The 12,001-nt window shown below is 35.6% G+C and overlaps 1 protein-coding gene across 1 annotated transcript; it reads left to right on the top strand.

The window, feature by feature from the left end:
* The first annotated feature begins 4,480 nt into the window (after positions 1 to 4,480).
* Positions 4,481 to 11,407, top strand: LOC143911657 (non-lysosomal glucosylceramidase). The gene is made up of 13 exons (XM_077430641.1): positions 4,481 to 4,723; positions 6,370 to 6,458; positions 6,545 to 6,725; positions 6,925 to 7,087; positions 7,158 to 7,281; positions 7,362 to 7,595; positions 8,659 to 8,782; positions 9,141 to 9,266; positions 9,348 to 9,458; positions 9,549 to 9,663; positions 9,740 to 9,869; positions 9,938 to 10,577; positions 10,650 to 11,407. The coding sequence occupies exons 1-13, from the start codon at positions 4,530 to 4,532 to the stop codon at positions 11,287 to 11,289; spliced, it is 2,871 nt and encodes a 956-aa protein (XP_077286767.1). The 5' UTR covers positions 4,481 to 4,529; the 3' UTR covers positions 11,290 to 11,407.
* The last annotated feature ends 594 nt before the right edge of the window (positions 11,408 to 12,001 follow it).

Here is a 12,001-nt window from a genome sequence, read left to right as displayed (position 1 = left end):
TTTCACAGCATTTATTGATAATTCAGGAGATACACGCAGTGTCACTGCTAAGTCCAGAATGACCTGATATCACTTACGTACCGCCTTATAAGGGGTAGATCTCTCAGGACGTCTAATCTGTTTACCTACTGTATAGTCACGTATTCGGATATGTATTCCCACGGTATGAGAAGTGCAATCATTGTTTAGCTTTCATGCACTTAGCTTGTCGCTAATCCCTAAAACCACTTACACCGGTCTCACGGTATGCATTTAGTTAATCCCTTAACAGATATCCGTTACAAATAATCTTTGAACGGTCACAGTCTCTGGGATTCTATTCGCTTAATCCGCGGCGTACGTTACAATATTCTGGCTCGTCACGTAGACCCCGACAATATTACTATGGGGGATGAACGAATGAGACGACTGGCATGTTAATGCACGTGTTTATTATATGACAGCTGAAGGCAGAGTGAGTAGCGGATCTCCGAACCCAGCCGAGTTGGTCCCCACTCGCAGGAAGGCAACCAAACTCGACCATGTCGTATAAGCGAGCCGCCACATTACTTACAATATTTTTCATATAGCAACCTGTGGTTGCTAGTTGGGAACTGAATACAGAAAATATTGTAATGTAACGTGACGTTCTCCCAGCCGTCCCATCAATAGCAACATTAGCCCTTATTTTAGAGTGGAAACACTCCTGCCGCGGGAAAGAAGACGAGGGCGGATTCTCGTTCATTGGCATTTCGGTCGTCACGGGGCACAGGCGCCCCCCCCCCCCCTCCTCGATCTCTCCCGAGCCGTCTCCAGAGCAGACGCATCAAGAGATCAACCATATTGTTGAATAACAGCGGAACGGTTGAGTGTATCATCACTCCCTCCCCTGAGTTCCAACAGTTCGTCACCTGTATCTCCACGCAGCTTCCTAACCTCGGCGGGTTAACTTTTCCATGGTAACCAAGCGCTCCGGAAAGCTCTAGAAGCATCAGCCGCTGGAAGACTGACCAGGTGATCCGAGAGACAGCTTCACAACAGCTGCACGGCAGCTATAGACTACAAGACATCCCAGGTTAGCCATTCTGTTCCCTTTGACCCCCACCACGGAACGAACACACCTGGAAGAACGAACAAACGTATCCCTGTACGCCAGTAACTCTCCCAGCGAGAGAGTTGTATTCGCGCGTAAAGACGTGTTGTCGCAGTAAGTAATATTGTGGGTGTCGACGGCCCCAATAAGTATACCCGCTCCGTGCTCGAGAAAGTGTTACAGAAATAGGTGATTGGTTTCGACCACTTCTCGGCCTGTAGAAACTCAGTTGAGTTTTGAAAAATATCTTTATTGTATAGTTAATGCAAGTGTTTAGCAAGTACAGGATAATCGTAGTAAAGAAGGGTAGTTGCTTGTCTTCGGTGGAAGGTCTGAACGAACTGTTTTGTTGTGCTCACGGTGGCGTGGCTGGATGAACTGTCCTGTTGAATCCACCATGGGGGGTTTATATACTGTGGCGGCTCGCTATACGACATGGTCGAGTTCGGCCACCTTCCTGCGAGTTGAGACCAACTCGGCCGTGTTCAGAGTGGCTACTGCACTCCGTCTCTGGCTCTCATAATAAAAGCACGTGCATCAACATGCCAGTCATCTCATTCGTTCATCCCCCAAAATACGATCCAAATGTCCGAAGGTCGTTAGCGGTTGACATGTCCTTCTCTGTAGATCGCGTCCTGCACCTATTTGGTGGTCAATTTGACTTTCTCTGGAAGTCGCGTCCTACAGTTGTATTTAGGAGTCGACTTGCCCTTCTCTGGAGGTCGCGTCCTGTAGCTGTTTTTAGGGGTCGACTTTTCCTCGGTGCGTAGGTTCACAATGCGTAGTACGTGTTTACCGTGTATTCCTAAAGGATCTACTCCATTCGACCGATTGAGGGGTATTACACCGATGAAGCGCTCTACGACATGGTCGAGTTTCGGTCACCATCCTGCGAACTGGGACCAACTCGGCCACGTTGCTCGCCCCTGCTCCACTTCCTTCCCGACCGTCATAATAAACAGTCGTGTTTACAACACTCCGTCGTTTCGTTCCCCTACGCCCCCTTACCATCAATACAGATCGTGATTCTAGTATCGCTTATGTAGGTGTAGGAATATACCACAACTTGTACTATTACAAAACTAGATCGATGATATCACCTATTTCCCCCATCGAACTCGAGCTGCACAGATGACATCATCGCGTCCTGTTCGAAAACGTTAAGTCAACCTTGACCGAAGTACCTCCGTTCGAACTAGGGCAAAGACACTGTGGTGGCTCGCTATATGACATGGTCGAGTTCGGTCACCTTCCTGTGAGTTGGGACCAACGCGGCCGTGTTCAGAGTTGCTACTATCACTTCGTCTTCGGCCGTCATAATAAATCAACGTGCATTAACAAGTCAGTCGTTTCATTCGTTCCATCCCCTATAGTACCATAAACTCGCTCCAGATACGCAATCACGAGTACATGGGAACCCTCACGGAGCCAACTAACTACGCACCAAACACAGCACACAAAGGAAGACTTCGACCCCGTAGAAATCTTCCAGAACGTGATCTCACCAGCTGAGCTACGCGTTGCATAATCAACGACTATATAAACCAGCGCATCGTCCCCAGATTCCAGTGAGCTACAAGAGCTCGCCCTGATTCACTCCTTCGAAACAACTACCTACTTCGCCGTAAATACATAAAATAATACTTAATACCTATATTAATCGAGCAATAAAGATCCTCTTCAAAACCCAATTGAGTTTCCATAAGCCGGGAAACGGTCAAAACCTATCACCCGCCTTATATAGGAATACATTGTATCTGCATTAGCCACATTCTCAGATGGCTGACCTCCAAATATACGACCCTATACCAGGAGGAAAACTTGGTCACGTGCAAAAATTGGTCACGAGAAAACTGGTCACACCCAAAAATTGGTCACGAAAAAACTGGTCACACCCAAAAATAGAACAATTTTTAATCTTTGGGTGTGACCAGTTTTTTCGAGACCAATTTTCGGGTGTGACCAGTTTTCTTGCGACCAGTTTTAATGTGACAGGTGACGACGTGTGACCGATCTAGAGCGACCGGTTATCCTGTTACCGGTTCACATTTGACTAGTAATCACCGAACCCACCCAAAGTGATGTGAACATTGCACTTACAACTGTTTTTCCCTGCCTACACTTATTTCAAAACAACCGAATTTGCTACTAAATATCTTGATACTGACCGATTACATTATCAATATGGATCGCGTGATAATATTGATGGTATAATATGCCCCATTCCCGTTTTCCCGACTCTCAAAAATGGCATTGCTGTAAAGAGAAAAAAAATCGAATCCTTTGGAATGCGTGTGTATATCTTGGCGGGGCACAATATAAACATTGTTTCCCGTTTTAAACTATTCAGCTCTTTAAGGGTATCTCCAAAATTTGCATGTTTGTACTTATAGGGGCGAATGAAATTAAATGACATTGTGGTTTAATATACGACTATTTAATATGACGGTCGGGAAGAAAGTAGGCCGATTCGACCAACCAATATGGTCGAATCGGCCTCGGCTCACAGGATGGCGACCCAAACTCGATCGTGTAATAGAGCTCCTACATACTTTTTATTTTTTACATGTTTGCACAAATCTACTTTATTCTCGTTCTCGTTTGTACTATTGAAAAGTAAAATTTAGTGTCTGTTCTTCCGTTTTAGATCTCGAATTCCTGGACTTTATAATTGGATTATTGAATATATTATATATGAATTAGACTTGTGCAAATATACAAACAGTAAAAACATGCAAATTCTGGAAATCCTCTCAAAACAACTGAAAAAAATAGTGTTTATATTACACGTGCGCTACGAAAGACTCGTTTTTTCTCCCTTTCAAGACTCAGCGGGTCGGAAAAACGGGAATCGATCGAATTGGGTGTACCGCTCGAAAATATATACCCGAGTTGAAAAGTATAATACTTGTTTGGTCGCATTGTTGTTTTTTCGGATTGCTGTTTTTATTGATTTGTGATAATCAAAGATATAACAAAGCGGGGGCGTAAAGAAAATTTCCAGATCGGAATGAGTTATTGTGGTAGAAATATTTCATTGCACACATTTCGACGGGACGATAGTTTCGCATAATCGTATCACTTCATAATCCAACGTGATTCGATTTAGTTTTATAACGTTGCAATTTAACTCCGCTTGAAATTAAATTACTTTTTGATTAAAGTTGATCAATTATTGTTAGCATTGGTATAACCGTAGCATTCCCATATCGATATTCGAAAGAGTTTCAAAATTAAACCTACGCGAATTTAACTCTTAAAATAATAAATCTAATCCACTCGTTGTGATCGATCGTAAAAAGTAAGAGCAAATACTGAGAGTGACTTCAAATGTGTGTACATATTTATTTCTGAAGAACATTTTTAGTGATGGCAGCCCCAAATCAAAATATTGAAAAATGTATATAAAATAGAGGCGAGCGTGACGATAGTCGTCAGTCGCGAGTCGGTGGTCGAGATGGAGGGCCGGAGAGGGGGTGGGGATGGAATTGCGAATGGAATTGGAAGTGGAAGTGGAAATGGAAATGGAAACGGAAACGGAAACGGAAATGGAGTGCGAGTGAAGCTGGATCGAACCAACCCTCGCTCTCCCGGTCCTCAGAAATCCGTTTCTGCGAAACATTTCGTACGAATGATACCACTCGCCTGCCGGTATTTTCACTTTACATACATATATATCTTTCAAAATATATCCAATTACCGTTGATCCTTCATCAACCCTTCCATGAACCATCACACATATCACTCGTTTACCACTCCTCTGTTTATATAATTAAATGTAATCATTCGATTACTTCGTCCTTGTAAATGATTATTTTTACCTTGCGACATTACTGCTGATAATCAAATTAAACATGCAACATCATAATATTTTCATTAACATTGCCACCATTCTGTAACAATTTTATAAACATATCAAATGTGAATGCATGGTGTATAATTTTTAATAAAAAATGTTTATACTTCGCTATATTTTAAAACTATTTTTATTTAACTCATCGATTAAGTAAAAATAGTGTTTCATAATGCATGAAATAAAATCTCAATTGAGACTCTCCATGTGAATGTGTTAAAGTTATTCTTTAAAGTTAAAGTTATCTTCGGAATTGAATGTAAAAATATACTTATTTGATAACGAACGCTTGACTTTTTGACACAGTGGGTCAATCTATCTTGAGCGTTGTCGGTGTAGTAGAATTAAATGTGTACATTATTTTCCGGTTTTACGTTCTTGACTCACACGTAGTTTTATTTCTGTGTTCTCAGCGACACTACTGTTTTCATATACATGTATAAAAATAATTGGATGCTAGCCAATTTGGAAAAACTGCATGCTGAATTGTTTCGTTCAGTATTCTTTTCAATTTATTTTATTTTCAATTTATTCTAACGATACTGTAACATAATTCACTCTATGATTAGGGTTGCCATAATTGTCAAGCATTGATACGGGACATTTAAGTACTACATAAATAAAACATGGAAAAGTAGGTAGGTAATAGTTTATTTTAAAAAAATAGTCTTTCTTAGCCCAATCGTATTTTAACGATGATTTAACTTTTTTAATTAAATCGTTTTCCTCTTTTATATGATGATAAAATTGGCCGCAAGTCATTTTAAAATGGTACTGGCAAACCAAAATTGCCTCAACTGTCTCAACTGCCCGCTTATTTCTTTCATCCGACCACTGTGTTGACATCAGGGAAAATATTCTCTCCACATTGGCATTGTGGGCTGGAATGGCAAATATATACTCACATAGTTTTATTAAATATGACTTCTGTTCAATATGCTTGGTATCTCTAAAAAACTTCAGCCATTTCTCTTCCATACTCAATTTCAGCGTTGTCTCCCAGTTTTCGTTGGTATTATTTTCATTTAAATATACTAACTGGTTGAAAAGAAGCTCATTGTTTCCAACATCGATGTTCCTTACTTGCAAATATTCAACGGTTTGTTCTATTTCCCTCCATTCAGGAACTTGCTTGAAAATCATCCAATCGAAAGCATTAAATTTTTTGAATGATTGGGACCACTTATCAATTTATTCCACAGCAGTGTTAAAGAAATCGACAGTCTGTTTTTGGAGAAAAGTTTAGGGAGAATACGGGACAAATTGTAATACGGGACCGAGTAGTGAAATATGGGACATGTCCCGTATATACGGGACGTATGGCAACCCTATCTATGATAGATCTCTAATAGTGTTACAAATAGAATTTTTGATAAAACATAATTATTTTCACGATGTAAACTCGTACTCTGTCTCTATTTCATTAATAATTCTTAAATTTCAGATATTTTGTATATTACTGTAAAATGAAACGTAGAGGTAAAAAACCCATCATGGATTTCATTAAATTGGAAGAAGCCAAAAAAATTTATGGTTAGCCACATATTGTAAATTTATTATAATATAAATTTTTAGTGTTTCTTTTTTACAATTCCTAAAATTATGTACAAAATTTTCAGGTTGTCCATTAGGTGGAATCGGATCTGGTTCCATTGGCCGTGGCTATAAAGGAGAATTTTGTCGATTTCAGTTGCAACCTGGAATATACAATTTTGTCACAGTTCCGGAAGATCAATTTATCGTTAATATAAGAGATTCGAAAAACAACAGTATTTTCCAAAGTGTTTTATCTACATACATGTAAATTTATAATTTATTCATACAATAAATATGTTGTATTTTTGCCTTGACTTGATTACCTTGAGCATACTGTCACAATTGCTCATCAATTGATGATCAATTTGACTTATAGCAACGTAACTGTAGAACTGACAGTATTTCTGTATTCATATTAAATCAAATCAATGACTTTTACTCACATGTATCTATTCAATTTCAGAAAACCAAAGAAATCTCCTGCATCTTGGGAATGGAATTTAAACGGAAAGGATTGTGAATACACTGCTCTGTACCCTCAAGCGTGGACAACTTACGATTTATCAAAATATGGAGTCAAACTTATATGCAAACAAATATCACCTGTGATTCCACATAATTATAAGGTTTCATTATTTATATAAATATCACATTCTATCGTTATGTAAAAGTTAAATAATCATTCCCCTTTGACAGGATACTAGTCTTCCATCTGCTGTTTTTGTTTGGGATGTTATAAATGTTTGCTCCGAATCTCGAACCGTCAGTATAACGTTTACATTTCGTACTATGTCAAATTCAACCAAAAAAAGAAACGATGGTATATAAAACTGTTAATGTATTTTCATACATATGTAATATTATCTATTTATAGGTAATCTGATGTGTAATTATTTTTAGATAACGTGAATTTTGAACGATATTCTGATAACCACACATGCGGTGTAACAATGGAGCAAAAAATTTCTGATATGCCTTGCACGTTTACAATTTCCAAAAAAAAACAATCTCACGACTCTTCTGTTGATGGATTTTGTAAATTCAACACTAAAAGATCTTCCGAATCTTTGTGGGAAACGTTGAAATCAAAAGGACGAGCTATGCCCAATGAAATACCCGCTGACAAATATCCTCGTTAGTATAATATTTGAGTTCCTTAAGGTTGAGTTATAAAGTAAAGATGTAGTTTTGGGTGATAGGTATGTAACAGACTACCTAGAAATTGTCAAACTCAATGAATAATAAAATTTTGCAGCCTTGGGCAAATTATATATGTTTGTACATATGTACTTTCAATACTACAATTCATCATTACTGTATGAATTTATCATGTAATTGGTAATAAATTACTTATTTAAGCGTCTGACAATTCTTATGTGAATTACATCTAGTATAATGTATATGCATATTTATTTTATAATTAACAATACACACAATTCTACATACTAATAACCCATTAGAATTTTATGATTCGCGATTTTTTACTTTAAAAATGCTGTGTAATTTTTCTTTAAGAAAATTACCGATGCATACATAATTTTTATATAAAATTTTGTTATGGATTCAGCACGTTAACTCATTATGGACCTGAATTAATAAGTTTTGTAAATTTAACATAACTCCTAAACCTTTGTATCAATTCAATTGAAAATTGGAATACAGCTTCTTCACAGTTGTTTTTGTATTTCTTGATTGTTGTCAACATTCAATTGTGTATAACGTTTATTTACATTTCAATATATTTTCATGTTATAAACTATATCTGTCTTATAGATTATTGTGTTATTCATTTGAATGAATGATTCAATTTGAGAAATACGTAAGCTAGGCGAGAAAATAATAAGTCAATTTTAATGTTTGGGGATTTGAAATCTTTTCTGAATTATTATTTTGGAATATTATCGATCAACTCCTTAAATATGTTTTTTTTTTTTTTATTTATTTATCGATATTTTGGCTGAAGATATGCTGATATGATATATATGAATTGAAGTTTGTATGATTTAAAAACACACGCTGTGTTGACGGCCTTTCAATGAAGTTTCATTAAAAATACAGCATATGTATGTGTTTATGGTCCATAGTGAGTTAATATAAATTTACTGATAATAAGTTAAATAAAAAAATATACTTTGTTTTTATTGTGATTAATTTTTTACTATAAACGTTATATAATGGACAATTTTATTTGTGTTAGCCAATGCCATGGGATTATCTAGTCAAACTATACTAGAAGCAGGTTGTAGAGACAAGCTTGAATTTTGCTTGGTGTGGGATATGCCGGTAGTTCACTTTGGCAATAAAACGCGAACTTATAACAGGTAAAAGAATTCTGAAATGCAATTTCAGTAAATAATAAATAGTTTCAGTCACGTATTATAGTATGATTTTAACACATAACAGGGAGTAAACAAAAGCGTAATCTGCTTCAACTTTGGCAATAATTGTAATATTTACAAATTTGTATTATGTACATAAAATTGAATAAACTTTTGTTAAAACAAAATAATATATAGAGGATTTTTGTCGATGTTACAGTTTTTGCCAACAGTCAACAGAGATATTAAATTTAATTTCATTCCGCTTTTGGTAGTAAGGTTTGCTTGAATGAAGAAAAAAATAAATAAAACACATAAATTTTAAGAATTCAATACATTCACTTGTTTTGTGATTTTTCAGGTATTACACAAAATTTTTTGGCAATGAAGGTATAGCTGGACCGAGCATTGCTTCATATTCTATTATTTCATACAAAAAATGGGAGCAGGATATAAACGAATGGCAAAAGCCTATTTTAGAAGACAAGTATGAATAGATAGATATGCTCAAATATAAAAGACATGGAACTGTTTTATAAAGAGTATCACTTTGATTTTATTTTTATAGAAATCTTCCTGATTGGTATAAAAGTGCCTTAATGAACGAACTTTACTATATCTCAGATGGGGGGACAGTTTGGTTTGATGTGTCGGATCAATATCCAAGAGACGATCCTAGGTACAAACATACATACATACATATATCAGAAAATCAAATGTATTAAGCGTTTTAATAATTTTATTACAAATATTCCATCTGTATCGGTAGGTGGCTCTATGGTATATTTGCATATCTTGAAGGACACGAATATAGAATGTACAACACATATGATGTTCACTTTTATGCTTCTTTTGCATTAACCCAATTATGGCCAAATTTACAAGTAACATATTTGCTTATCTCAATCAATACATAATTGCTCGTAACAAAATGTCTCAATTTTTATAAAAATATTACAGGTATCTTTACAATATCAATTTAAAGAAACTACTTTAAAATCAATCTCTAAAAACAGGAAATATTTATCTTGTGGAAAATCTAGTGAACGAAAAGTGATAAATAGTGTTCCTCATGATTTAGGCGATCCAGGTACTGACTTATTTTATTAAGATGAAGCTTTATTCCGAACCATATTCTATTATACATTCTTATTGTAGATGAAGAACCTTTTATACTTCACAATGCATATAACATTCATGATGTAAGCGAATGGAGAGATTTAAATCTGAAATTTATTCTACAAGTATTTAGAGATATAACATTTTTGAAATCCATCAAGCAGCAACAAGACAATTTGGACAGATACCAGTCTTTAGAATACATCGATGAGGATGTTGATGAAAACGAAGATCTTTACTCCAGATCTACAAATCAGAATGTTGATAGAGTATTTGACAATATAAGTAAAAATAATATGCAAAGCAAAATTAAACCTCTCAATGGAATGTGCAAACATTCCGAGAGTGAGTCTAAGCCAAATAAACCAAGAGTTAAATATGTAAGCATCAGTAGCAATGATTATATGGATGAAGATATGACCTATGTTAAACATGGCAGTATTTTGCGTCAAAACTCAAATCCATTCGTTTTGAGCAGTCAAACCAGCCATTACGGTGAACTGATGGCGGAATACGAAACTGAAGTATTTGATTCAGAACAATATTTGAACGATATGTATCCTGTTTGCCGTAAACTTATAGACACAATACTTACATGGGATAAAGACGGAGACGGAATGATCGAGAATACGGGAACTGCCGATCAAACATATGACATATGGGTCATGACTGGAACGAGGTAAATATTTTTCCTCCTTTTAACGAGATATTGTTCATTATATCGTAAATATAATAATGTGGATTGTTACAGCGCTTATTGTGGTGGATTATGGTTAGCGGCATTGCAATGCATGCAAACAATGGCAGCTTTATTAGGAATTCAAGATGACATTAAATTATTTAAAAGTATGTTAGACAAAGGTAAATCTTCATTTGAGAAGAAACTGTGGAATGGAAAGTTTTATGAATTCGACGAGAATAATAAAATTATAATGGCCGATCAGCTATGCGGTCAGTGGTACTTGAGAGCTTGTGGCTACCAGTACTCGGTATTTCCTAAAGAAAATGTTAAATCTGCTCTAAAAACTATATTTGATCATAATGTTATGCAGTTTGGAGGTGGTCAAATGGGAGCTGTAAATGGATTTGTGCCTGGAACTGCCGATAAACCAGGACATGTTGATAACTCGTCAATTCAAAGCAAGGAAGCCTGGACAGGTGTCACTTACGGCCTGGCGGCATTGATGATTCATGAAGGAATGATGGAAGAAGCTTTCAAAACAGCCGGCGGACTTTACAACACGCTTTCGGAACGATTGGGCATGAACTTCGAAACGCCAGAAGCCATATACGAAAACGGAAATTATAGATCAGTAGGATATATGAGACCCCTTTCAATATGGGCTATGCATCATGCTTACGTTACCAACAATAGTGCAGATATTAGATAGCGATTAGGATTTTTTAAACATATACCAAAGAATAAAGATCAAATTAGGCGTTACTATTTTGATGGAAAGATGATCTGGATTTTGTTGTCATAAATTATTATTATTTGAAAAAAATGAACATCTATGTACATACGTTGTGAAATTAGCCTTCAGATTTTTACTTTATAATAGTATTATGTATATAAAGTACATACACGCGTATGTATGTACATATGTTAATATTTATAATATAATTTATGAAGTTTGGTGGATTTTATGATACATAATAAAATTCACTAAGCAACCCCAATGCAATAATTGTAGATTTTAAGACCATTACTTAAATTCCTTTGAAATAAATTTAAAGAAATACACGATTCTTGTGTATGGTTTGTGCCACAAGTTCTACATTATATATATTATATAAGATGTATCATACGATTAAATTTATATGTGATGAATTATATTTATTATAATATAAAAATCTTCTAACTTATCCTATTTATAATATCATGCTTTTAACTATTTTACATAATTGATCTCTTTCTTTACTTTCATGGTTACATACATTTTCAGGCTATTATAACATATCTTGTTTATTATAAAATTCTCTTCTTTTTTAATTGCTTTATGTGTGTATTATTTTATTATACTTCAGATTAACGTTATTTTTGTATGATTTTTAAAACTAATATTTCACGAATCAAATTAATTTATCAACAATTAGTACAAA

This window comes from Arctopsyche grandis, chromosome 5 (genome assembly GCF_051622035.1).
Source record: "Arctopsyche grandis isolate Sample6627 chromosome 5, ASM5162203v2, whole genome shotgun sequence".
Classification (NCBI taxonomy): domain Eukaryota; kingdom Metazoa; phylum Arthropoda; class Insecta; order Trichoptera; family Hydropsychidae; genus Arctopsyche; species Arctopsyche grandis.
The sequence above is the reverse complement of the archived record's forward strand: the minus strand, read 5'-3'. Positions and strand labels throughout refer to the sequence as shown.